Source organism: Nipponia nippon, unplaced genomic scaffold, assembly GCF_047370975.1.
Source record: "Nipponia nippon isolate SJK-2023a ecotype South Korea unplaced genomic scaffold, ASM4737097v1 scaffold_4, whole genome shotgun sequence".
In the NCBI taxonomy this organism is placed as follows: Eukaryota; Metazoa; Chordata; class Aves; order Pelecaniformes; family Threskiornithidae; genus Nipponia; species Nipponia nippon.
Window position 1 is genome coordinate 31,590,466 of NW_028262358.1, and position 27,959 is coordinate 31,618,424.

Genomic DNA, 27,959 nt, shown 5'->3' on the forward strand with positions numbered 1-27,959 from the left:
TGCGGGCCCTTTGCAGCTCCCCGGGCGGCTCAAGGGGCTGGAGATGGGATACACGCGTCCTCCCTAGGGATCCGCGCTCCCAACCGGGGGCAGGACAGAGAGGTCACGGCACCCCGTCACCCTCCTGGTGCGGGCAGGCACAGGCAGTCCTCAGTCTGCTACGCGCTGAGCAGAGCCCGCCCAGGTCGGGGCCGCGGGGAACGCCGCCCGGGAAGGGAACGCCGCCCGGGAAGGAAGGGCCGCCGGCGGGCCCTCTCCAGCCCCTCGGGCACCCTCCGGGCCGGGGAGGCAGGCACCGGCATCGCTCCGGCGGGGCCCCTTTAAGCGGAGGCCCCGCCCCGCCCCGCCCCGCCCGGCCAATGGGCGCCGCGGCTGCCGCGCCGTTTGTTACAAGTTTCCCGTCGCGGGCAGGGCGCGGGCGGCCGGGGGCAGTGGGGCGCGATGCGGTGCCCGATGCGGTGCCCGATGCGGGGCCGCCGGCGGCCGCCGGCGTCGGGGCTGACGGCGGGAGCGCTGCCGTGAGCGGGGCCTGGGGCCTCGGCTAGGGAGCTCTGCTGTCCCTCAGTAAACACTCCGCGCCGAATGTCTCTTGTCCCTTGCAGCACGCTGCCAGCTGGTACCTCCCTCCTTTCTGAAGCGTAACCGGGGAGGGGGTGGAAAGCAAAGGAAGTTTGGTATTTATTTTTTTTTTTTTTTCGTTAGCCTTTGGAAAGGGATTCCCTTCTCCCTCCCCTCGCGGAGGGCTGTAGGACAGAGCGTGGTAGCGGAGGAGAGGGGCACGGCTGGAAGCGGGCTGTCCGGAGCCTTGCCCCCCCCCCCGTCCCGCCCTGTACCTGGGGGTGCTGGATGCAAGCTCTGCGGAGCTCCTCCAAGCGTAACAGCAGCGGCTCGGCAGATGTAGATGCGTGCGTGTGTGTATGCTTAACCCTTTCTTGGCTCCTCGGATTTGTACCATGCTGAAGATCCTCACCAAAAAGCTCAGGAACCAGACTTTGAATGAAATTCAACCTTTCCAGCTAAAGGTAAGAACAGCCGGTTTTGTCTCGGTTGTTTTTCGCACCCTTCAGATAACTAATAACGGGGCCTTGAGAAGCTAGTAACTTGCAGTGTTTATTATGCTGGGCCAGTTTCCTCTCAGCCCGTGTGCTCGGTAGGAACGGGCCTAGACTGTATTCCTGTTACTAAACTCCTGTTCCTTTGCTCTCAGAGTTACCTTGCGCAATTCAATAGCTAATACAGAAAGGTGGATAAAGGTAGATTGTATCTGTCTATTCTTTAGAAGTATTTACTTTTAACGGGGCTCACATTTAGCTACGTAGGCATTTGCCTGTCTACTTACCTTTGTATGTGTGCAATCTGTAGTCTCCCAGCCCTCACCAGGCTAGAACCCCCCTGTGCTAGGTGCTGTACAAACATGATTTGCCTAAAATGCCTTTCAGCTAGTTATTTGCATTTCTCTCCCTTCTGGTCCTGAAGGCTGGAATCTGAGCTGAAGTTTGCAGTCGGGCTCACTGCATTGACCCATGGCTTTCCAAACTGCTTACATCCTTTCTTAGAGTTCAAAAGAAAAATGGGATCACAGATTCAGGATAAGGAATATCTAAGCCTTTCCTGCCAAATGCAAGGAGGAATTTTTGAGCCATATGCAATGGGATAAAAATGGAGTTGTGATTGAACTTACAAAAAATTACGAGATCCTGATTTGGTGAAAGTGTTGTGAACCAGGCGATACCCCCTGAAATCAGCAGTTACTCTGGATTGGCATCAGTACTGCGGGAAGTGTAGCACCTGGCCCCAAATCAAAGAAGGGATCTGGGAAAAGTAGCAGCCCTCGTTGCCCGAGTTGGGGGCTGGGGATCCGTATACCAGACTCTAGTGGAGTCTTTTGTATGTGTTACACAGAGGCGGATTGCCGTGTGGCTGCACTGCTGCGCGGTCACTGGACACACTGATGGCAACTTTGTTAGAAACAGTGCTGATGTTTCCTCAAAGTTTGCTGTGTCCATGTACTTCTTCCTGCAGAGATTGCATATTCTGTGGTTCTTGGGGGTGGCAGGATTAGATTTTATTTTTGGAAGTAAAATAAGTGCAATGCTTTAAGTTGTGGTGGACAGATTCAGTGCAGAATATCTCTGCAGAGGCAGTGGGGGATTTCTTTTGAACAATGTGTTTCTGGGCCTTGTGGCTGTGATCGCCTCCTTTAGCTTTATTGTTTGTCTCTTGCAGCCTCAGGTTGTGAAACTGAGAATCTGTGGAAGAAGCTCTCAGGGATATATACAGCCTTCAGGATGCTTGGAGGCATGCAGGAAAACCCCCAGGAGTGGGTATCTGCAGCCATTTTGTTCATACTAGTGCCAAGGTTTTGTGCTGCAAACAGGTGGTCTGCATTTTTGCAGGCTCAACAGAGAAGAGAGACTTAAGCTTGCACTGTTTCTTGCAAGGCTAATGCATAGACCATCAGAGGTAGCGTTGCAGCCTGCCGTGGGGAGCGGTACAATGACTGGTATACATGTGTATGGGCAGAAAGCCAGACTTTCAAACTCTGGGTTTATATATGTTTTGTAGGCCTTTGGGGACCACGTGCAGCTGGCTGCTCTTGGTTGAGGCTCGCACCAGCATACTAATCACTTAACAGAGCGTGCAGTGCTCTGTCTTAGGTGTTGGGCCAGATCTCCTTGCAGGTGTGGACATAGGATAGGCGTCACAAGTGGTGAGTGGTGCGGGAGCTTCCCGTGGCTGCACTGTGTGTGGACCATGTGGCGCGGCCAAGTGTCCTGTACCATCTCCCTCCACTGCCCTCGGATGATGTGGGGCTGCCAGGCACAGATCGGACTTCTGCCTTCTCAACTTCCTCACGTTGGTCTGTGCCTGTGCAGGTCTGTACGTATTCTGGCATGTGCGGTACTTGCGTTATTTAAAAGGTCCAGTCTGCTGTCATTGAAACTTAGTGAAGAGTTAGGTGCGAGCATTAAAGCAGATCTGTAGTAGTGTAAGCGGAGAATGAGCAACTAATTTGAATAGAATAAGAACTGATCTGCATCCACCACCCAAAGAAAGAGCTTTCTGAGCTTTAAAAACAGTGTGCTTAGCTGCTCTTCTCCTTCATTACCCAGCTGCTTTTGCACTTTATGACCTTTGTGGGAAGTTCCCAAATTCAAGGGAAAGCGAGCTGCTGTTGTGTTTCTAGCTTGCAACAGTACTGCCATTAGGCAAAGTCCCAGGAGACTGTCCTTGGGTAAATTGTCAACTCATTCTTGTAAGCTTGGGAGATTTGACCAACCTTGGATTGGCATCCAAGCTTTGGGAATCTTTTCAGGATGAAATTTCTGCCCACTGTAAAGATCTCATTTTGGTACCATGTGCCCTGAATTGGTTTAGTGTGGTTGTGATGGGTCTTCCTAGTCTTCCCTTACTTGGAGAAGCTGAGAGGCTGCCATTGCCTCCTGCAAGTGAAACGAGGAAATATGCAAGCTTTAGGTGTTGATGTAATGGACTTTTTTTCCCTACTAAAGTTGGTCTTTAGGCAGTTGACAACTAAGGCTGCTCAGAGGGCTTTGACTCAGGAGGTCTGCTGGTTCATGCTGGTGTTGCTTAGGAAGTTACTGTCCCTTTATTGCCCTTTCACCAGAAGTCACCATAATGGGAAGGGAGGGACTGACTGACGGACATTTCACCTGCAGTTGGGTTAGCATGCACTGCCAGCAGTTTCTGGTAAGGGCGGCTGGGCTGTGAAGTGTGGTAGTTAGGGTTTAAATTTGAACCCTTAGCCTTGGAAGACTGGTCCTGCTAACCTTCCTTCCTCCCCCCTGGACACTCCTGCCCCTGTGGCGGGGACGGCTCAGTGGCAGCGTGTCCACTCCCGAGTTGTTGCGGTTCATAGTCCAGCCTATTGGCTTAGAGTCCTTCAGCTGCTGCAGCTAAATCCAAGAAAGGATTGTGAATTGGAGCCTTATGCCTCAGCCTGTTGTTCCATCTCTTGCTTCAGTGGTCTGGTGTTATTTGCTAGAGATTAGGCCAGATTCAGAAACCTCTGGTTTTTGGCTGGCTGTTAGAAATTGAGAGCCAAAAGCAGATCTGACTTTACAGGTTAGGGCTCATCTTTGATAACAGCTGTCAATTGGGTCTGTTCCAGAGCAGACTTTCTGGGACAGGAGAGAAGAGTGAGAAAGGGGTTGTCCCTTACTGTAGTGAAATGCTTCAAATAAGGAAAGTGAGAGGAGCTTGTAATTCAAGGCCTGAATTTTTTGTTGGTTGTCCAGTATTGCAGGCTAGTGCAGTTTTTTATTATTTTTTCTCATAGTTTTGGACTGATAGCCCTCAGAAGCCCTTCCTGGATTATAAGTCAAATTGTTCAAGGAGCTTTTAAAATGCGCATCCTGGGGTTGCATGTGGGTTTATGTGATGGCGTACTGATATCGAGCCCTTAGAAGTACTCTCCAACCAACTCAGTTTCTTACACAAATGCATTTCTTCCAAATCCCTCTTTAACTCTTGTGCCCTTGCATATTTGTGTAGTGGCTGAAGTGTAGGTGTCTTTTTTTTCCAAGCTTTGCTTGCAAGCAAGCTCCTTGGGGCAGGGAGCATCTGGTTGGAACAAGTCTGTGCATTGGCAGTCAAACTAAGCCCTTAGTTAGTGGACCTAGGTGTTATCAGAATGAAACAGTTGGATTGTGTTGTGCTTAAAAAAATAACTGGCTGGAACATGCAGCTGAAGAAAACTGAGCACTTTAAGGGTGGCAATTCCGTTCCAACTTTGCTGTTGACAAAACCAACTTTGGAGGCGATGCAATTGATGTTCTAATCCACGAAAGTTGTTATGTTACTTATGTATTTGGCATATTCCTTTTTGTCCTGGACAGAGGTACTTAAGACATGTTTGTCATTTCCTTAGTGTCGATCAACGAAATGAAGTCATGTGTGAGCCTGTTCTGGTAATAGAGAACTGCATTTCTCTGCTACGTAATTTTAGCCTTGCGTTTGCTTACAAGGGGACTGTGGACTAGGCACTAACAAAGCCACTGTGTCAGCATTCTTCACGTACCCTTGCAGCTTGTACATGTGCATACGCAGCGCTGGGGACCAGCAAGTCATGTCAGTTATTTTCTGCTGGCATCTGCATCCGGAGTCTGCTACGAGACTCAGGTCTGGCTGGCCAGCCCTGACAAGTGACTGGGAATCATCCCAATCCTTCCTGTATGAAGGGGGTTCGGTTGGCTGTGTGAAGCAAACCTCAGGGTTGCAGGCAGTGACTTTTGAGTCACTGTGCTGGCAGTAGCTGGTTATTCTGCAGAGCCAGGACTGTGTTATTTAAACTTTTTCTCCTCAGACCAAAAGAGAGTGAAGTAGCATCATTATTATTGATGCACAGTGGGGGCGCTTTCAAAGATCCGTGTAAGGGCTCATGCTTTCTATAAATGAGGACAGATTAATTTCCTTCTTTCTTTGGGTTGACTGCTTGTCGCGTGCTCAGCCAGCCACTCGTCTTCAGGCTGGCTGAAGACAGCTCGGCACAGTGAAAATTTAGCTTCGTCTGTCTCCTGTCGTTTATGAAGGTTTTCTCTCCTTCATGGGTTTTTCAGCACATCCCACGAGACAGGTTCATTCCTCTAGGGCTGGAGGACTCTGTTTTACATCGAAGCTTTGCTGTCCTTCCTATTGGTAAGATTAGATGCTTCTGGTTTGTCTTAATCTCACTCAGGAGGGGGACAAGCACTTGCATGAATGTAAGTGTGTAAGTACAATTTTGGCTATTGGGGTATCTATGAATACACCTAAAGTTAGGTTTGTGAAAATTTGGACTAAAATTATGTTAGTGGGTTAGAAATGCTGTGATAGATACTTAGCCAAGGCAAAGAATAGAACAGGCAATCCCAGACACTCAGAAACCTTAAGTTTTTGAGACTTCTGCCTGAGGCATTGTAAAATAATAGGTTTGTAATTCTTTCTACTTGGCTTCTAAGGTCTGAGTCTTCAAGGGTTGTCATCTTTCCTGTGCAGACATCCAGCACCAATCTCCTGTAATGACTTAATTCCAGAGAGTAGGACTTCAGACAAATTGCAGATACTGTAAATACAGCATGATGGGAAGCTTATTGACATTGGAATAGTTCAGTGAGACATCCTCGCAGCTGGCCTTGTTTATGACTGATATGAAAATATGGGCTAGATTAAAAAAAAGAAATCCACCCCCCAGTGTCATGAAGAAATCCAGTTACTTTTCCGTGTATTTCCCAATTCTTGATTTTATTTGAATGAAAAATTGAATTCTGAAAATGTAATACTATGTATTTAACTTTTGCATTTCAGTGAAAAAAGATTAATCCATTTTGCTTTGCTGGACAGTGTAGTTCTACTTCATTTCTTGCTGTCATGCACTGTCTTACAGCTCCTGAATTTATGTTGCACTGTTTGGGATGCTAAAAGTTTTCCTGAGCAGAAAAATAGCTTATATTTGAAGTGAAAATAGAAAGCAGACCCAGGTCATCATTTATTTTAATTATGGCTCTTGCAAAACAGTGGGGTCACCTTTTTTTAAAGTAAAAAGCAAGGTTTGCATCCACTTAGGACATCTCTGTGGAATGGTGGGTGGGCAGGGCATGCTCTGCCGTGGCGTGCCAGTCTGGCCAGCTTCTCTGACTGTTCCTGGAGCACGCCTGGGGTCACAGAAGTGTTCTTGGGATGCCTCAGTATGGGAACCAAAGGCTGTATTGCCTTTTCAGTGAGAAGTACACTCCTACCTGCAGTGTAGGCAGCCCCAACCCCTCCTACCCCCATGCACTTATCTGTAGCCCCTGTTCTCCTGTTCAGTGGGATTCAGGTTGCCAGGTGACCCAACTCTTCCTAGCAACCAGCATCACAGGTATGTGTGCACTCAGGGCAGTTTTCTGCAGCAGTAACTGTTGTACGTGGCCGTGGGCAGAACCTGTTTGTCCTCTTGCCACCGTTGACCAGCAGAGTCAGCCAGCTAAGCTGTTTTTGAATGGGCACCAGCACCACCCACAACTGCTCAGCATGAACACCCAGGCAAGGATTTAGAGAAAAGCCAATTAGTTGTGACCTTTAGCTGCACAGAAAGCATTCCCTGTGCAGTATGAACTCTGCTGTGACCCAGGCCTAAAAGTCGATGTAGAGGATGGATGGCCCAATGTGACCTATGCAGAGCTGTCTCTGTGCCAGTCTGGGCACAGGCCTGCCCAAGCTGTGGGGACACAGCACACAGGTGAAGCACAGTTCGAAGAAGCGTGGTTTCTTCTGGACCAGCTTGGTCACTGCTTGGGGGTGGACAGCTCAGGGTGACTCTGGGCATTTCTCCCCTGTCTTGCTGTGTTCTTGCTTTTCAGAACCATTATAACCTCTTCCCTGCTGTGGGCTGATCTGTTTGGACATTGACCTGGCCTCCATGTGTACCTCAGTGTATACATCAAACTGAATTGTTCAGTTGTTGTAGGACAGGCATTTTGAGGCTGGGGCATCTTGGGAGGTGGCTGAGGCAGAGGGGGCAGATCTTACAGAGGAGGAAGAAAGACTACTCACTGTGTAATTCCTGCAGCACACCATGTGCTTGGCCAGGTGAACTTCTGCAGTTCTGTCTTTGAGACAGCCTTAGCAGCATGGGAATGCTACAACAGAGTACCCTTGTGTGGGTACATCATGTGAAGAGCTCACGTGGTTGCCTCTCTAGTCCCGTCTTGATAGCTTCGTGGAGGGTGAAATACTGTGGACATTTATGGGAACTTCCTGGTGGACCTGGATGCAAGAAAGTATCTTGCTTGGAAGATTTGCATCAAAGCTGCCACATAGCTGCATGTGCAATAATCCAAATCCGGGGTCTTCCTAGTTGTTCTGGGTTAGCATGGCAGAATGTCATTTGCGGGTGGCAGGGGCTAAAAGCCCAAAGAAGGTTCTGTGAGTGACTATTAGCTTTGCAAGCAGCTGGTGTGGACCAGTCTTTGTTTCCAGCCCTCTCCTCCCCCAGTACTCTTAGCCAGCCAGCCCACCATCCAGGCTCACTGTAGAAATAAAGTCCTATTGCAGAGCCCCTTCAGCTTGCCAAGGCTTGAGCTGTGGTGCTGGGAATGGAGATTGATGCCTGTGCCCCACTGGCATGCACCTTCTAAATGAGTGTTGTCAGTGAGGAGATGTGGTGAAACCTGGGGAGGTGTCCCTCAGACTTGGTAGACTGAGGCTATGGATTGCCTTCCTCAAATGAGCTGCCGTCATGTGCGACTGGCATTACTGGGTTGGTTGGTCATTGTAGCCAGCAAACACACTGGAGAAAAGCCCTTTACAGCTTTGCCTGGGATCACTTCCCAAACCTTCGTCAGCATCAGCCCATACGAGAAGTCGTAAGATTTCGGGGCTGGAAACACCTTCAGAGGAAAAGAGGAAACCAGTGCCTGAGCCTAGGTGGCCTGAGGAGGTTTTGGTTCGTCATGTCTCCCATTTCAGGGATGGGTTGACCTGAGGTTTGTTGCCTGACTGCAAGGTAGATGGTCCTTATCTGAATTTAGATTTATGGAAGGACAGGAGATGTCTGGATAAAGTACTCCCAAATACCTCAATATTCATTAATGGGCACAATGAGAGTAGATGGACCTTAGTTTCTGACATTTCTAGGGAACAACCTATTGATTGGCCTTGGGTAGCTGATTAATTGACTTAACTGGGCTACAAACCTCGTTTTGAGCCACGGATTTCAAGGAGATCACAGAATTCGAGTTGCCGATGGCATAAAGATCCTATCCCTCACACTCATTTTGTTCAGAAATCTGTCTCGTCTTACTCCTTCCTAATGGGGTCACATTGTTGCCATGATGCAGGCTATTTTTTATTTAACTGATGTCCTTACTTCTTGGCATCAGAGGCCACAATCTGCCGAGGTCTACACGGGCGTAAGATGAGAAGAAAATTTCCTTTGGTTGAATAAGGAGTTTCCCACCTTGAGGAGAGGTGCCAGACAGGCAGCTAGACCCTCCAGTTTGCTGAGAGTGTGTCTGGATGTAAGCTGGGAAAATATAAAATAATCGTTCCATATCCTGTCACCCAGTTATTACACACAAAGCCAAGTGGTTGTTCCAGACAGTTGTCTGCAGCCAGACTGTTTTTTGTGTGGGGGTTTCTTTTTTTATTTTTTTTCTTTATTCCTAGCAGTTGGTTATTCCGAAGAAATAAAAGTTCTTTGGCCAAAGGCTAATTAACAGGAGAGAACAGTGGTATTTGGTGTGGAGCATATGAAGTGACATAATTTAGAGGCTTAAAAAATCGGCAGCTTCCATGTATATATTTTTGTTCACAGAAAACCCTTTATTCTGGCTTGGACAGCATGAGCCATTCTTGGGAAACCCCTCAGTGGTATTTTGCAGAGGGCTGCAGTGCAATGCAACTTTTCCCCTGTCTTTTACCTGAAATTATATGTGGGGGTGTTGACTTAGTATGTGATGCTTGGACACTGTCAGTAGCTATCTGTGGTGAGTGAGGTGAGTTGGATCTGTAAGAACACTGCTGGGTTTTGTTCTGTGCATCCCCTTGTGTTGTGACATTGCAAGTAAATGCATGTGCTGTGCAGCCTGCTTCCATGAATGGGGCTTAAGAGCACCCATCCCGTGTTAGACCTACGATCTGTTTCCCTCGGTATACTATCTCCTGCAGGTGCCAGAGGTGGGCACCTAGGTAAGACTGTAAGAACAGCACATACTTTGGTCTTGGGGACTTCTTGAGACAGAACTGCTGTCTGTGCATTAGTAGCCCAGTGGATGACTTCTACCTAAACCTGTCCCCCCACCAAATCTGTGTAGGGTCTTTGCATCCAGAACATCCTGTGGCAAAAAGTTTCACACCTTTAACTACATGTTGCTGAAGGATCACCCGTTGTTTGTTTAGAACTTGCCTTTTACTCATTTAATTTCGTGCTTTCTGGCTCATATATTGGAGGAGAGAGTAAACATTCAAATTCTGTCTTTGTGCCACTCATCTCTAGCCCATCCCTCCATGTGCAGGGTGAAGAGACCACCCCTTTGGTCAGATTCTCCCAACTAGGAACTACTTGGAATCACACAGTGCCTACCAGGAAAGGATCTGGTGCAGTGAGAGCCATTGTAACTTTTTACATGGTCCTAACTTTTACTTTAAAGATGCCTGACCAGATGGATCAAAGATCTGATCTTGAAGGATTATCATGTATTACTGGCTTGCTCCATGATAAAACACAAGAAGTTTGGTGTAAATCCATAGAGATGAAACAGCTTGTGTCTGCTTGCACTCAGAAGGGTTAATGTGGGATTTTTAGAGGAGGAGAAGCCTGAAATGTCTCGTGCTCCAAATGCATTTTCCAGCCTGACTGTAAGGCATTGTTCCTTGTGTTTGCAAATCTGGCTGATGTAGTTCTTTATGGCTGAGCAGAGGTGAGTGTCGAGTGAGGTCTCCCAACACAGGCAGCTTCTCCTCAGCTAATGAAGTATCTCAGGGCAATGGCAGTTGCCCTCTCTGGGTCATTTGAGGAGGGAATGGAAAAACTGTTACCAGATGTGTTGTTTATGCCAGCTGCCGTCAGCTGTACTTCCCTGGTATAGGGGACCCATGCAATGCTGGGGAGTTGCTGTAAACTGTCAGAGGAGCTGGCCTGGGCAAAGGGACCTCTTCTCATCACAGCAATGTAATAACTGAGCTAGGCCAGTGAGGATGGGGTGTGAGTCGGGAGGAGACTATTTCAATCCCTACGGACTAAGCAGGAATGGTTGGCTCTGGTATGAGCAGCCATCTCCCATCCTCCCCTCTCTCAGCATTACAGATAAGATTAGCTATGCCATAGGTGTCCCTCCAGTTCTAGGTGTCCCTTGTACTGTCTTCCCCTTATGTCTGAGAGGGTTGCCAGCCTGTGATAAATAGTGCTGCTTTTAATCTGACTGTGTTTGGAGCTGAGGTTCAGCAGCAAATGGGCCGTAAATTACAGATGGAGCTAAGTCACTGTACCTTAATGCAGGGTGGGTGAGGCCCCGTAATGAAGGTCTTTAATCCTTCAGGCTCCTTCTCATCTTTCTGGGCTGCTGTGCTTTGCGGTCTCAACACTGCTGAATAATGCTGCTCCTGCAGGGTGCGAGCCAGGGGAGTGCTGGGGCTCCATGGTGTGAGCTGCCAGCGGAGTTGACCTCCTTTGCAAAGGGATCTCTTTGCAGCCCAACCGTTTTGTAGGTTGCTGCTTCTTTCTGATGGGTGTTTCCTGACACTTTACCACTGTTGTCTTTGCTAATTCCCTTCTGAACTATGTATGCAAAACGCTATCTCCCCACACTGGATGAGAAAGTTAACAGGTGAATGCTAGTCTTCCAGGAGAATCCTTGAAACTTGGATATGAATTAGCCATAACCCTCTTTATCACATCAGCAAAGCCATGAGTAGAGTAGCAGCGCTGGTGAGGAACTTATTGTGTGGCTCCATCACATGCAGGTGACTGCCGGCTGAGGCCAGGCTGCACTGGGTATTTGTACTGAGCAGAAACTGAGTGGTGGGAGAAGAGTAGGAGAGTTGCTGGACACTTACTGGAGTGTGGCATATCTGGAAACTTGACTTGCAGGTAGAAGTGGAGTTGGAGGAGTGTATGGGTTTTGTCACTATAGTAAGAGCTGCAAACCTTAACCAGCCTCTTAAGCTAGCAACATAGGGATAGTTTGAGAGTTTTGTAAAAATTCTTGCTACCAGAAAGGGTGATACATATCACAGCATCAAGCTGCAGCATTCCCCTGGCTCCTATGCTGCAGAAGCAGTCTTATTTCCTAAAACATAGTGGTCTGGGAAGGCAAGGAGGAAACTGGAGGATTAAAGGCTCTACTTCAGTGGTAACACCTTTGTTACCAGACCTCATCCATCTGCTGAGTGAGGGCTGTAGTGACTTTGTTCCATCTGTAATTTCTGACATCATGACCTGTTAAATCATGGCGCCAAACATGACTGCGATTATGTTTGAAAAGAGATTCTGGTTCTCATAGTGGCTTTGAGGATAATTAAACTGAATGGAGTTCTCTGAGATTTGGAGTATTTTAGGTGCTAAGGACCGGAGTCTGGGTGTTTTCTGCCTAGGAGGCTTTTTAAAGTCTCATTTTTTTTGTTGGTAGCATTTTTTTTGTGTCCTCCGGCACACAAGTTTGATGGCTGGTGGGAGGAGTGTGTGCATATATGTGGGTGCCTATACCATTGGTCTCTGCTGGGTAGAATTGAGTCTGTTCTAGTCTCTTTGCAAGTACTGCCTTTTGGAGGTTTGTCTTGAGTGGAATTTAAAAGGATGATCTTGGTTTTGCTCTTCTAATAATATTTGCCCAGCACTTTTGAGAACAGAGCCATGGTGGATAGAAGTCAATGGAAAAGGCTATTGCTGTGGCTCACCTGATACCTGTGTGTAAGACCTGATCCCTAGCTGATGTAAAACAGTGGAGCTCAATTGTAGGCACCAGTTGCATTCAGTTCCCTGTGATCAGAGAACATGAAATGTCTGCTGTTTCTGGTGACTATGGAGTCCATGTGTTCTTCCACTGCAGGCTCATTGGTGCTGTATACTGTACTTCTCTGGAGCAATGGTGAAGCATCAGGACTTGCTGGTTTTTTTTTTTGTTTGTTTTTTTTATTTTGTGAAAGCCCCTGGTGTTTTTATCTTTAGTCTTCCCCTGCAAAATCATCTCAGCTTAGCCGTGGGAAGAGCAGGAGGAGATTTAGAAAAGGAGGTTTCATACAAACTCTGACTGCTGCAAGAGAACTGATGTGGGGCGGATAAGAGTGTGCAGAGAGTCCAGCTGTGCTCTCTGGGTTTGGAATGAACCGTATTTTGACCAGTCTCTGTGCCCCTTGCCCGTGCTGAACCCAGCCCCACTGCACGTGTCTGCATAGCATCCTCTGATTCACTCTGCTTGCAAATGAGGATCCCCGAGCCCAGGGCGGTGCCCTGTCATCTCTGTAGTTCTAGTCAGGTTTGGCCACAGTTGTAACTTCTTTCCAGGAGCTGTAGAGAGTAGATAAACATAATCTTGCCATGCAAACAATACATTCAAAACACACATATTAGTTCTTTCGTGAAATTACGGAAGGATGAGGGAGAGGATTTAAAACAATAAGAGGACCACACATGAGCCTCCCTGCGCCCACCCACCACTCATGTCCTTGCTGTTCTGTGCAAGCCTACTGTTTTCCTCTCAAGATCTAGGTAATCCAACTTAAGCCCACGCTTCTAGAAATCAAGTTCAGTCATTGTTCCTCAGAACAGAAGCTCAGTTTCCATGTTCTCTGACTAATTACTCCCACCACTTGCACCCTGAGAGTTGCCAGTCACCATGTTTGCCTGTGTCTGTGTAAGGTAAGCATTCAACAAAAATGACGTCTGTATTGTTAAAACATTGTGGACTCTGCTACCTAGAGTTGACTCTCTGCCTCTTTCAAATCTGTGAAACCACCGATGGTTAACTAGACTCTAGACCATGCAGAAGGTGACATGTCTGACTAAACGTGGAGCATTCCTATAAAAAAATAGGAATTTTGCTGTCTTCAGCATGGGGCAGGCCTGGAAAACAAGGGCCTTGAGGAGTGCTCTGTCCCACTGGCCCATCACGGCTTTCACTGACTCAGCCAGGCAGCTGCTCTGTCAAGCAGGACGATGTTCAAGGGTTATAAATTTGCAAGGAAATGGGGAAAGGAGTTTGGAGGCAGAGCTATTATGAAAATTAAAAAGGAAAATAATGATACTAACAATGGAAAAAAAGGCTTTAGAAAGCTTTTCCAAACTAGGACTGTTCTGGCTGGAAGTGTAGCTGTTGAAGGACCCCAGCTGTAAAACTCAGATCTAGTCTGGGCAGTCATATCTCACTTGTGGATGTTTGAAGACTGAACTGAACCTTTCCTCTGATCTCTAACTCTGCTGCTTTTCTTGAGGAGAGAGCAAGAATTATAGCCTGTTTTACTAGCAGAAATTGTCCCTGTAATGCTGAGTATCTCTAAAATAAAATTTAAAGGAGAACTTGGGAGATGAGTTAGGTGTTAAGTTGAAGGTCTGTTTGACTCGCTCCTTCGTTCTTCCTCATGTTGTGCCATGGCTCAAAACTGCCTTTCAGTGTCTCAATGTCCCTTGTTTTCCCACTCTCTCTAATCCAGAGTTTCTTAAAATTGGGAGGATGGCACCTCCCTCATTCAAGATCAGGCAGTGTCCCATGGCAACTGCAGCAATTGTTGACCTGGAAAAATAACAGTAGGGAAATTTAATAAAATGTTTTTACTAAAGCCAAGCAGTTGGGAAGGAGAAGAGCCAGCAGCAGAGCTCTGTGCTGTAGGATGCCCATGTCTCCAGCAGCTGCTCTGTAGGCAGCGTGGCAGGGAGAAAGTAAGCGAGCACTGGTTTCATTTCTTCAGTCTGAAGAAATTGGTTCCCCATAGCAGAGATATCCATAGTCATTGGTGAGCTCATCATCCCTTTCTGGTTTTGTGCCAGGAACCAGTGAGTGAGACCAACTCAGCAAAATCTCTTTCCAGGGCACATGGAAGGGGCTTTACTGGAGTGCCAGGGTTCAAGTGAATGAGCCTGTGTCACAAGCAGTCTTATATGTGGCAACACAGGCAGCATTGGCTTCTGCTGGGGAAGCCACCTCCCTGGAGGTAGAATCACTCCTTCCCTCCTTCCCAGAGGAAGATTGAGAATGATGCCTTCCAGCCTGTGTGCATTCTTGATTCAAGCTGGGAAAGAGGGGTTGCCTGTGGTCAGTTGTATCTCTACCTTATCTGCTCCTCACGCATGCACCCTCCCTCCACTGAATGAAACCACCCTGTTGGTGTTTTAGTTTCTTAGGACAATACAGCTATTAAGTGAAGTCTGTTGGGAGAGATTTGTTCTGCCTTGGAAGTGAGATTCCCTTCTCTTTTGTGAGCTCCCAGATGATTCTTAATGTAATTGCTTTTGATCATATGATACCAGGTTAATTTCTTTTCTGTAAGCAAAGAACAAGAGGACCTTTGCTTTAACAGGGTGGGGTTTTTTAATTGTCTGATGTATTTCAGGGCTTTAGACTGCAACTTTTAGGGCCTGGGCAATTCTGGCTGCAGCTAGTTATCATTACTCAGTTGGCAAGCAGCAGTTTGAAGAGAAAGACAAAAATTTTTTCTGTCTCTAGCTTTTTCTTTTATCTGGTAGTTTGTCTTTCATGTTAAATCTCCCTCAAAGTTATAAACTTTACACTCAGTTCTCCTTAAATACCATCTGATTATTCTACACAAACCCATCTTTCCTTACTGGAGATTGATGCAAAATCAAGTGCATGGGGAAGTTTGTCCATGTTTCCATCTGGCATGGTGGGAGTCCTTGGCCTGACAGAAGGCATGCCTGGTGCCGGAGCTGAAGGCGCCAGGTGTAAGACTGACATCCTCATCAACAGGAGGCTGCGGTCTTTGAACTTCAGATCTGATGCATTTCTTGAAGACAGACTGGAGGTTGGATGGGCACCCATCCTTTGTTTTCTGGCTTGTTTTGTGCCATGGCTTGTAAATATTCACACATCTATGTGAATTGGAGATTTTCTTCTCTTTAATTTTGCATGTTAAGGTACAGAGTGTACTGGGCACATCCTGGGCAACCTGTTCTAGTTGACTCAGCCTGAGTAGGGGCTTGGACTAGGTGATACCAAGAGGTCTCTTCCAATCTAAACAGTTCTGTGATTTGTATGCTGTGAATGAAGCCATAATCTAGTGGGATCTTTGACATGGAGACTGAGTTTTCTGTTATTGCAGTGCCACAATTCTGAGTTTGTCTGAGGCTGTGCTGCCTCAGACAAAAGTAAATCTGTGGCTAATATAAGACAGGGACTGTGCAAGCGAGGCTGGAGGCCTGAACACAGTACCACTGTGTTCAGTGGAATGCTTTTGAAGAGAGGACAGTGTTACTGTTAAAGCCTGAGAAGAGTCAAGGCAGAGAGCATTTATCTCCAACTAGTCAGAGCATTAGTCTTTGATTCTCTATATCTTTATAGTCTCTGGAAATTTTTGTTATCCATACAGACAGACAGTCCTTTTTTCAAACTTCCATTAATCTTTGCCTGTGTGGTGTATTATGGCAAAGAGTTTCATGTGTAAATTTTGAACTCTGCAAGATTAATGGTTAGTCTGCTATGAATGATGGTTCTCTGTTAGGGAACATGGGAGCTAGGGTCTCATACATAGGAGCTTGGGAGACTTCAGTTCCCACAACCAGGATGTAATTTGTGGAAGGATTTACTAACAAAAAGAGAACGTAACAATACTAAAATAGAAGACCTTGCTAAATGACAAACGGGGGGAAATGATGATGTCTCTGATTGAAAGATGTGAAGACCAAGCAGGAGGGTATTTGCATATATGTAACCCACGCAAAATCAGAGATGAGAGGACTTCTGAAAGACAGTGCAGGTCATGGGACATCTGAGGTAACGTGACTTCTGAGTCCTATCATCTGTTTACTTCATTCATGCATAAAATGCACAACTGCTGGATTTTAAGGCTTTTTTTATGGTTAGCCTGTGATGTATATTATGAAAATATTCTGACTTCTGAGGGTATTGTCTAAAACAAGGGTATAATAAACCAGTGGGATTAATGGGAGAAACCAAGTCTGAACGTTGGGAGAAATGTGCTACTGGTATGTTCTTCTTCCAAAAGAAAAAATGGGCGTCAGGAAGAGTGGCTCAATAGGTGTCTCTAATTGCCTTGTTTCTGAAAAGCACTTGATATTTTGCTCATAAAAATCGTAGTTGATTCTAGAAGAGTGGGTGCTTACTTTTCCTTGGCTAGCATCAGGAGGATGATTAGCAAGACTGTGGGAGCCCCTTTTTTTCCATGAAGCCTTTCGTATTGTCCTACCACTTTAATTTCTTTGGGATATACTATGGGACCAAATCCATAGACTCAGCACCTTCTTGTTTGGAAGAGGTTTCTCTTCTCTCGCAGGTGCTCTGAACAAAGCCTCTAGAGAAGCGTTCAAGGCAACTCAGAGGGGCTTAGCCTTGGGCTGCCTGTGGTACTGGGGAGGACTTAGTGGGAGTGAGTTACCCATATAAGACAAGAGGCTAGCAAAATTCTACTTGTATGGGGAGGAGTGAATATTCTGGAAGCCCAGGACAGTAGACACAAAGACCTTCAAAACGTCAATCATTGACTCAAATCCAACTCCTATTTTAATCATCTCAAGCCAGTGACATTGTGCAGTAGCTCTTTGACCTGCATGTGCTAGGTGTCATTGCCTCTTTTTTGGAAGCAGCGCCATGCCGTGTATTGGCATTTACACAGTACAAAAACTGGAGCTGATAAATTTCCCACACAGAGCCGTTAAACCTCACTGAAAACCCTGCCATGTCCAAATGAAGGGTTTTTATGTGGGAATGAGCCACAAACTAAGGTCAGTACCTCTTGAGTGAGTTAGAATTAGAGCCTTAGCTTTTGTAATGAAGACAGGACCACTGTTTGTCTGTACAGCAGCTAGCACAATGGCACCTCAGTGTCAGCTGTCCCCTCTATGAACTACCATGGCACAAACAAGGTATTATACCTGTTCTGGGGACAACTAGAAGTCTGTTAATTTGGCAGTGTTCCTCAGTGCCAGCTGCCTTTATTAAATGACTCATGTGTGTGAATATGTACAAGCAAATTGTAGTTGTGGTGGAAAAACAACTCTCTGCATTTACTTCAAGGATATCAGAAATGGCAATAAATCTGTGCCACTTTTCCCATTCCATGATTTGACAGTTGGGAAAGTAGTTTAAAGACTAGCGAGGAAGGAGAATATTTTCTGATTTCTTAAAGGGCAATGTAAATATAGAAGGGCAAAAGGTAGCTTTAAAAAAGGAGGAGAAAAAAAGGTGGCAACAGGCTTCTGGAGGAAAAAAAAACCAAACACAATCCTGGAGGATGGTCACAAAATAGATGGGTTGACTTAATAGCTGTCAAAGTCGGAATTTCTCCACTATTCCTGTTACTTCCCTGCATCAGCTGTATGTCTCTTTCATAGGCACCAAGTTAAGTGTAGTTACTCTTTTGGGTCTCTGGGAGGCTGAAACTCTCCAAGGACGTTTCCCTAGGAACAGTGGTGGACTCAAAACGTGTCCATGTCAGGGTAATGGTTGCATGCTGCCTCACCTTCTATAAAAGTCAAGCACAGCACATCAGTCACTTTTAAAATGGAAACACAGCATGTAACCTTTTGAAACCTATTATCACTGAATACTGTTGTGGGCAAGTAACTTGTGAGACTCAGCTAAGAATGATGGGAATGCTTGTTGTTATTCTGGATAAAAGGTGTAAAGAATAATAAAGCTCATCTTGCAGTGACCATGTTATTCCAGAACTCTCTCTTGCAAAGGTTTCTTTTGAAGTATTGCATTTTCCTTTGACTCATTTGTGTTTGGCCATTGCCAGAGACACATACTGAGCTGCATAGCTCAGAGGTTTGATCTAATAACTTCCAGGTATGCTATATGTAGCAGAACAAAAGTCACTTTCGGAACAAGGTAGGTAGGGTTTCCTCTATGTAGGAAACTCAGCAGCAGTAGAATCTATCTGACCTACAAAAGCTTGGTTTCAGATCTCTCAACCCTTCTCAAGAGGCAACTACCAAGTTTATTCAGTGTTAGAACATGCTTTGAGTCAGTGGGTATTTGGGTATTTAGCAGGTGGTTTGGTCAAGTCCATTGGCTGACCCAGAGCGAATGTTCCTGAAAATTCCCGATAGATGAAATATGTCAATTGCCATTACTCTTGGAGCGTATAAGCGTGTTCAGTGGTACTATAAGACTCTGTGCTGGTGGGGACAGCATAATGTTATTGTTTGCATTTCTGTGGAACCCTGTTTCTTTTATTTCTATTACCTTCTGCAGAGTTGTCCTGTAGGAAAGCAAGATGAGTCTGTTCTTTGGCTTGTGTGTGTATGCTTTCAAGGGGGAAGTGTGGGTACATGCATAGGACCGCTAATGTTAACATGCCGCTTCCATTTGTGGATGCCTTGCAAGATGATAGTGCTGTTGACAGGATGTGTCTTTATTTCGGCGGTGGGTTTTGGAGATTCAGTTGTCCACGTGATGTGGATGTGGTAGGCCATGGTGGTTATAAGCTGTGTGTCTGGGGAGCTAAGGGCAGGGTATGTTCGTTGTGCTTGGGAAAGAGCTGGCGGTGCAGTAAGGTGGAAGTAGCGGTAGGCTGTGTGTTTTGTGTTGCTGCAAGTAAGAGGATATGATGGGAGTTTGAGGTTGGGAGATGAGAATGTGTATACAGGGAGGTGCTATGGCCGGGTGTGTGTGGTTAGTCGGGGTGGATGCCTGCAGGATATGAGAGGGGGAGGGTGGGGGAAGTGGCTTGGGCAGCAGCAGGGCAATGTTCAGTGTTCACGATGAAGCCTGTTCTTTCTCCTTTCCCCCTAGATCTCCTACCCCCCAAGTGATGAGGACAGCGACGACTCTGAGGGAGAGAACCAGGAACTTGCTCAGATCGACAGAGGTAAAGGGATGAGATAGGAGGGTCCTGGGATGCTACTGCTGAAGTTCATTTTGCTTTTCACTTGTGCTTTTGGAAGTGCTTCCTTCTCTGTCCCTAGTGTACCACAACCAGATGCATTAAGTCAGTCACCGTGAAGTCTTTGGGACCCCACGGGGAGAAGCTGGTGTTATCAGATGCTGCAGTCGCACTTTTCTTACCAGAGACAGACATCGCTAACCACGTTAAGACCCCAGTACTGCAAACATGGGGCAGAGAAAGTCTACAATTGGGCCAGCAGCAGAGCTGGGACTAAAAATTTATCTTCTATTCCATGCTTATGCACCTGTGTCATCGTTGTTCTAGGTTTCCTCCTCCTTGTCATTTCCAGTTTTGACCTTCCCTTCCCTCATTGCTCTGGACTCGCCTGATTAGCTCACTCCCCTCCTCCAGTACTGTTGGTATTGGGCAGCCCTATTCTTGAATCTAGCAGAGGGTCTTTCATAGAGGAGAGGCAGGTGCTCTGCTATTGTTTTTGGACCTGGTATGAAGCGGCTTAGAGCTGTAGGTGAAATCAGTAGTAAATGTATCTCTTCAGCTATGCTAAGTCTCTGCCATTTGCGCATGCAGTGTGTTTTATTGTAATTTAGTTAAATTCAAGTGGGTTCTTATGCAAAGGCAGAAGAACTTAAATTCCTCACCTACAGGACATGTCCTGTTGAAATTCAAATCCCTGCTCCACACGATGAACATGGAAAGAGCTCAGCAGAACAGGTAAAGCATTCCCAACTTATGGCTGAAGGCAGGCTCTCTTGTATGGCAAGCCTTGTAATAGAAAGAGGACCCTTATGTCCAGAAACCAGATTTCTATTATTTGAGCCACAGACGTGCTGCTTAGAAGAATGTAACTAACTTACCTCCTCTGCCCTGAGAACTGGTTGCTAGAATTTAATGTTTCTAGTTAGAAGTAACTGCCTAACAGCACATTTGCAAGATCATGCCTTCTCCACCTTCAGGGGATGAGGTGGGTGGCAGGTCTGTGTTCTTGCTCTGCAACTAGACTTCCAGGTGACAGTTTGCAAGGGGTTGTCTAGCAGTCTGGTCTAAACAAAGTTCTGGAAACTTCTAAAGGGAAGCATTCAACCAGGGGGTGTTTCTTCTGGGAAAAAAAAGGCAGAAAACAGCTCAGAAGTTTGCTTGGGAGGAGGTAAAAACAAAACAAAAAAACCAAAAAACCAAAAAAACCAAAACCAAAACCCAACAGCTCAGGAGAAAGCAGGCCCAGTTTATTGGGGCATGGGATGCAGGTCTGCTCTGCAACTCCTCTATCTCCTCCTCCCACCAGAGAGAAGACGGAATTGTACCTTGACCCCTCTGGCCACCAACCAGCTGCAGAACCAGGAGAACCAATGCTGCAAGGTTCGGGCCCTCTTCCATGCCAGCCTTGACCGCCACAGCTCGGAAGAGGAGCTGGAACGCATCAACCGAGAGTTTGCTGCTGAGAAACGGAAGTGGTCCCAGGTCAGCAGGCTTGCCTGCTGCAGCGACAGCAACAACACCTCCTCCAGTGACGAAGAAGTGAAGAACTTGTGTGCTATGTCCTTCCGGCCTGTGGCAGAGCAGGCCGATGGCCTGCACGCCAGCCCAAGCCCCGTGCTGTTCAGTGCCTCCCCTCCCAAGAGACTCCAGCCCCTCGTGCGGAGCCCAGCCTCCAGACCTTTAATCTTCACAAGCGTCGGGGCGGGCCTTGAGCAAGTCATGCCTTGTAAGAGACATCGACAAGGATATGGGGATAAGGTCAGCAGGCCCAGCCTTGACCTGGAAAAAATGCAGCAGGTAAGGCAGAACTTCATATGAGGAAAGCAGCATCACTTGAGAGAAGGTGGTGTAAGCAAAGATGGAAGAGGGTTATTGAGGCAGGGTTCCGTAAAGTCATAGCGTTGTTTCTTGTGATCACATCTTCAGAGGCATGATTGATACTTCTGTCTGTCTAGGATAAACTAGGCCTAAGTGTAGATACCTCTCTTGAGAGGTAAAGCTGCTGCTACTTGACTGGCTTTTGCTACAGTTGGGCTGTTCTCTTGCTACCCCCATTGGGAAGGCGGCACCCATACTGACCGGTTCATTGTATGACACAGGAACAAAATCATGGGAGTTCATTTTTGTCAAGTTACCCCTGCTGCCATGAGCTGACCTGTACCATTTATTAAAAAATAAATTAATTGCATAGGGGCGTATAAAGAAATATCTTTGTGAAGAAAGTGGTTGTAGACTTGATGCTAATAGGTGTTTCCACACTTGTTGACCTCCATAGGCCCAGGTCTTTTTATGCCTCCTAGGAGATTTTTACAGCAATGTAAACCAGTGCTTTTCACCTTCTTGACACTGTACAAATACAAACTGTTTACAGTTTGCTCTAGATGCAGTTACTCTTGATTTTGCAGGACTTTTGTAGGGGCTTGGGATTGAGGTGTGTAAATGCTAGGAGTTTGCCTCATCTCTGCAGAGGCTGGGAAATGGGGTATGCCTGGTACTGGTGGGCTGGGCTGCCCTGCGCAGTGCCCATCTGGTGCCTCTCTTTCAGAAGGCATTGCTTTAGAGTTAGTATTTCAGCTTGCTCTTCATTATTTATTTTTCTTCTTGCACTGGTGTAGTGTCAGTTTGAAAGACTATCTGCAGACAGCTGCTGATCCTGGTAAATTGCAGTAACTTAAAGACAGTTATTTTCAGTTCTGAATTTCCTCTCATTAAGGAAGAATTTCAGTGCCTCTGGTTGGATGTGCTAGTTTTCACCTCACTAACAACGCCCCTTTTAAGCCTACAAGATGGACCCACTAAAAGAAAGAAGTATGTATTTATTTTCCACGATCTATAACAGCGAGACCCCTCCATTTCCCCATTACATCGGTGCTTGTTCTCAGTCCTGCTGGCAGCATACATCCCCTGAATACATAATGCAGAGACTTGTGGTTTCAGTACAGTTTTCCTCACCCCCTCTTTGCCCTTCTCGCCAAGTTTCTGCTCGCAGAACATTCAAAAGGCCCAGTCTTGCATTTCACGTCGCCCAAATCTTCTACTGATACTGACAGACTTTAATTAGTCTCACATCCTAATGAAAGGAGAAAAAAGCTGGTAAGCCTCTGCCCAGCCTTCTTTTTTTCAGAGTGCATGTGAGTAAATGGACAAATTTTCCTTTCAGACCAGGTGCTTTCTCTGATTTGGATCCCAGGCATAGCATCTACCTCCTCTGCCTTAAGTTCCCTTCAGCAGTGTGTTTGCGAGTGTGTTGGTGAAGGTTAGAGGCTAATTTAAATAAGCTTTCCAAACTCTTGTGGTTTTTCTGGGAAACCTTGTGAGAATGATTTGCTTCCTGGCCTGTCTGCTCTCTACACTTCTGGATTAATTGTGGCAAAGATTTTTGCAAAAAAGTTGAAATCTGGAGTGGAGGTGGGAGTGCGTTTTTTAAAGAGCATTTTTACTGTAGATATCATTAACACTTCTAGATTCTGGAATCCCTGTTAAAAAGAAAGGATGTTCAGCTAGTGGTTTTAATTTAAAAGTGTACTTTTTGGGGGGAGCCGGGGGGCGGGGAGGGGGAAACATGCAGGGTGAGATGCAGCCTGAATATTGTAACAGTGTTTGGTCAGTTGTATTATTTTTATAGTTTTAATTGGTTACTTTTCAACCAGTAACATCTTGAAGGTTTATCATGACTTCTTGCTTGATCTTGGAAGTCTTGTTCACTGCATGGCTTTGCTTCCTACCTGTACTTGTTTCTGCTACAAAAATCATGACAGAAATGATAGTGTTGTAGATTCAGTCTTCTACTGACATTTGGATTCCCATCAGCTTAGCTAAAATCAGCGATCTCATTTCTTACAACAGTGATCTGAAATGTGGGTTTCGTTTTGAGTTCTGCCACAAAATCCTGGTATGAAGCTGGGCAAGTCTTGTTCAGTACCTCCATTCCCCACCTGTAAAATGGGACCAGGGCATGTGTTTCTTGGTCTGTTTTCGTTGTCCAACAAAAATGCCTCTTATTAACTGTCTGGACAGCACTTGGCATTGTGTGGTTTTTAGTCAGGTAAACAAAGCAAATGAGGAATCATTAATATTAAACTGCCTACTCTAAGGCTTTATCTGGGCTCTGAACATCATGCTATTCTTGCTTTGCAATTCTTATCCTTACTATCATGTTCTTGCCCATGAGAATACATCTGAAAAGCTTGATCAGATGGAAACTTTTTTGAGCAGCAGGTGTGGTTTTCACTCTTGTCCCTGAGCCTTACTTCCCATTTCTGTGTCTCTATGAAGCTGACAGATGACAAAGAGTATCGGGCAAGATTAACTTGTGCCAGAAGCAAATGCATTCTGAGATGAGAGGATACTTTTGGGTTCACGCTATGGTATGGGTTACTCCAGGGTGGGTGAAGAGATGCCAAGTGCTTTGTCTTTGCATCAAATCCAGTTTATGTTGGATGGTGATAGAAGATTGGTCCCGAGAATTGTGTGGAGTGGCTCTGTGTGGGGATGCTTAAGCTGTTCTTAGGGTTGAACAGACAAGGCAGCTTTTGCAGGAAAGCCATGGATTGGTGGCATGTGGTGTCCAAATGTCTTCCCATGTTCCAGTGATTTTGGTGCCTTTTGGTAAGGAAGGGGAGCAAATTTGGGAGAGACAGGTGGGTTGGGAGCAATCTGAGTGCTTTTGAGGGCTTAGGGAACTGCTGTGCTTCTACCTCCACGGCCTGTGGATAAACGGAAATCTCCATCATCTGGGCCTTTCCGTTCAGCCTCCCTCAGCAGGAAAGGCTGCACAGGAGCAGGTTTAAAAAGTCCTGTTCTGGTTAGGTGCCAGGCCATGCCTTTCCAGTTTCATAGGGCTGTGTGATTCTGCCCTTTTGTGCCCCAGACATGAGTTTGCACAGTTGGTGGGTGCATTTCCCACCCTGGCTGGCTGGTCAGCTGGCCACCCAGCCTTTTCCTTATTGACGCTGAGCAAGGGGAATTCAATACGCGCTTTTTTTCACTCCTCCAAAGGGCTAGAAAATTAGCTCAGAAGACTTCTTCCTTTCTTTCCCCTAATTGGGCAGAAATACCCTGGCTCGTGCAGACACCCGCGATGCTGCAGTGAATGCCCACTCCCAGCTGCCCCTTGATCATGGTCTTTGGACAGCAACCTCATTACACACAGCCCCTGCTGCCAGCCACTTGCTATTTAATGAAGGCCGTGCATGTCCTAGAAAGATTGGGGCTGCTGCCACCCTGCTAACCTCAGCAGATCTGACTTTTTTTGGCAATGCTGAGAGCACGAGGTCAGGGAGAGTGGGGACATTCTTTGATGGCTTGAGGTGAAGGCACCAGGGGATGCAAGGGTCGGCTGAGGTGTAAGGAAGTCCAGGGTGTAACAGACTCCTTGGAGCTGCTGAGTTCATTCCCAGGGGATGAGAGTAGTTGGTCTTGGCATGTTGTGTAAACAAATAGAGAAGTAGTAAAGGGTCTGTCCTCCTGTACTGTTTAGTGAGACTGTCTGGAGCTCCTTTGAAATCTACTTTGAGCAGCTTGACAAGTCAGAGTATAGCATTTGCAGGGAGAGAGATCATAAGAGATCTCTCTTGGAGGAGAGCAGCTTTGGGTTGGCAGGATGAGAAATCCAAATCGCCCTCATTTATGTGTTGGGTAGGTGGCTGGTAAGGAAAGCATTGCTTTAACGTACAAGGTAGAGAGTTTGGGTACATGGGTATATTTCCTGTTATGCTACAAAGTCACTAGGTAGTTCTGAGCAAATTGTAAAACTCCTTCTGCTGTGGTTTGCCTGCATGTATGAGTAGATAATACCAAGCTTCCATTGACTTATGGAGGCTTATTGCATTATTTAAAATGCTTTGAGATCCTAAGATGAAAAAGGCCAGCACAGAAGAGAAAACACATCACGTATGAGCATTTGGATGCTAGTCCTTCTGCTGAATATTTGAATACTGGCATTTTGGTTGGACTGGGCCTGGTAGGGTGACTGGCACTGAAAGCTTTCTTTGGGCCGACACTGGTTGCACAGAGGCTGCAGGATGGCACTCGTCACATGTGACCAAGGACCAGTGTGTGACCCCTGGTATGCTGGGGTCTGGGCTGCTCATGGCTCCAGGGTGAGACTTCCACGTCCTTAGCACAGCTGGGCTTTGCCCTTGCCTGTCTCTCCAGGACTTGACAAATAGTTTCCAGATAGAGAATGTGTGAGCTCGAGAGTCCTTTTCACCTCTCGGCCTCCCATTTGAATCCAGGCCCTGTCAGTTCCTGGAAATTGTTATCATCTGTTTGCCTGTCTGAGCTTGCCTCTGTGCTGAGGGGGTGCTGGAAAACCCACTGCTGGTGCTGGTGGTAGTTTCATCACTGTCTCTGACCTGGGCTTCGCTCTCCAGATTGACTGAGTGGAGTTCAGGGGCCTGTGCTGAGTGTAACAGCTTACACCATTTCCTAAGGGGCCCAGTGCCAGAACTTGTCTCTCCCAGGTGTGAAAAGTTAGACCATAGCAGTTCTTTGTCCCTGGGTGCAGTAGAGTGCTTGTTGAAGCAATATAATAAGGAAACTGTTGCAGAAACCGATTGCGCCATTACAGAATGAGAAATCCTGCTTCTGGTAACCTCCTGCAATTTTGCTTTTATTTTTCACCCCCAGAAATATTCTACAACAGCTGTTCTCCAGCACAGAAGCCCCTGTCTATCTCACCCCTGCCAGCATTTGGCACGGAAGTAGCCAGCAAAACAAATGCTATGCCTGGCTGCTGGGAGGCAATCCTATGAGAAAGTTTGGGGCTGAAAAAGATTGATTAGATTGTCTGGTCTGCTTGCCTGCAAGGATGTAGTTCTGTGGCAGGAGGCTCTGGGACTCTCTAGACATATACCACGTGAATGGGCGATGGGGCATGGTAGAGGTCTCTCATTCTTTGTGTCTTTGGAGGAGCTGAGGAGATGTTCTCTTCTGGTTTGATGTCTGTTGTAAAGGCTCTGGCTCAGTGCCACCCAGCTGATGTCTGGCTTGCTGATTAAGGCATTTGTAGTCTGATGGGGCAGAGGGAGGGAGGGTGGGACGGAAGGGTGCCTTCTGAGAACACCCAGGTCTGGGAGGTAGAGAGAGAGAGACTCAATAGTGAGGGAAGGCATGAGGAACCCCACCCTGCCCCGAGGAGGCGATTAAGACTCTGCTAGACAGCAGATATCTCTTTCTCTGTGTCCCCTAAGTGTTCCCTGGATGGTTATCTAATCCATGCAAAAACATGCTGTAATGGAAGTGCCTGTGTGCTGCCAGGGCTGGATGAATCAGAGCATAAGAGAGCAGTAACCCATGTAGAACTTGGCCTAGCTGCTTCCTAGAAAGGGTAATGATCTCCTCCTCTTTCCTGAAGGAGGCCAGTTGACTATGCTGTCACTTCACTGACGGTAATGCTCTCCTGCTGCCATGGTGCCAGCGTGTAAATGCCAAGGGCAAGGCAGGTAGGATAATCTAGTCCTATTTCTAAGCTTTCAGCACCAATCAGCATGACAGAGGATAGAGCGTTCTCACAGAATGGTTGAGGTTGGAAGGGACCTCTGGAGGTTGTCTTGTCCAACCCCCCTGCTCAAGCAGGGTCACCTACAGCCAGTTGCCTAGGACCATGTCGAGATGGCTTTTGAACATCTCTAAGGATGGAGACCCCACAACCTCCCTGAGCAACTTGTGCCACTGCTCAGTCACCCTCACAGTAAAAGTGTTTCTTGGTGTTCAGAGGGAACCTCCTCCTCTGTTTTAGTTTGTGCTCATTGCCTCTGGTCCTGGCACTGGGCACTACTGCAAAGCGCCTGGCTCCATCCTCCCTTCAGATATTTGTACACAATGATAAGATCTCCAAGCCTTCTCTTCTCCAGGCTGAACAGTCCCAGCTCTCTCAGCCTCTCCTCACAGGAGAGATGCTCCAGTCCCTCAATCATCTTTGTGGCCCTCTGTCGGACACTCTCCGGTAGCTCCATGTCTCTTTTGTACTGGGGAGCCCAGAACTGGATACAGTACTCCAGGCGTGGCCTCACTAGTACAGGGTAGAGGGGAAGGATCACCTCCCTCGACCAGCTGGCAATACTCCTCCTAATGCAGCCAAGGATACCATTCACCACCTTCACAGCAAGGGCACGTTCCTGGCTTATGTTCAGTCTGGTGTCCACCAGGACACCCAGATCCTTTTCTGCAAAGCTGCTTTCCAGCTGGGTGGCCCCAGCAGGTACTTGTGCTTGCGATTGTTCCTCCCCAGGTGCAGAACTTTGCGATTCCCCTTGTTGAACTTCATGAAGTTCCTGTCAGCCTGTTTCTCCAGCCTGTTGAGGTCTCTCTGGCTGGCAGCACAACCCTCTGGTGTATCAGCTACTCCTCCCAGATTTGTGTTGTCAGCAAACTTGCTGAGGGTATGCTCTGCCCCATCATCCAGGTCATTAATGAAGTTGTTGAACAAGATTGGATCCCGTGTTGGCCCCTGGGGCACGTGA

At 46.9% G+C, this 27,959-nt stretch overlaps 1 protein-coding gene across 4 annotated transcripts in view; it reads left to right on the plus strand.

Annotated features, from left to right (window-relative positions):
- Positions 1-375: 375 nt before the first annotated feature.
- The window catches only part of LOC104021497 (uncharacterized), a 60,033-nt gene continuing 32,449 nt past the window's right edge, over positions 376-27,959 (plus strand). Inside the window, exons 1-4 of one of the 4 annotated variants that reach the window (XM_087775419.1) lie at positions 378-616; positions 703-1,022; positions 19,404-19,479; positions 20,801-21,291. In XM_087775419.1, the coding sequence (XP_087631545.1) occupies positions 918-1,022; positions 19,404-19,479; positions 20,801-21,291 (672 nt within the window). In that variant the 5' untranslated portion in view covers positions 378-616; positions 703-917. Of the gene's footprint in view, positions 1,023-19,403; positions 19,480-20,800; positions 21,292-27,959 lie in introns of all 4 variants that reach the window. The other 3 variants (XM_087775420.1, XM_009475061.2, XM_087775421.1) reach the window with 3 other exon arrangements.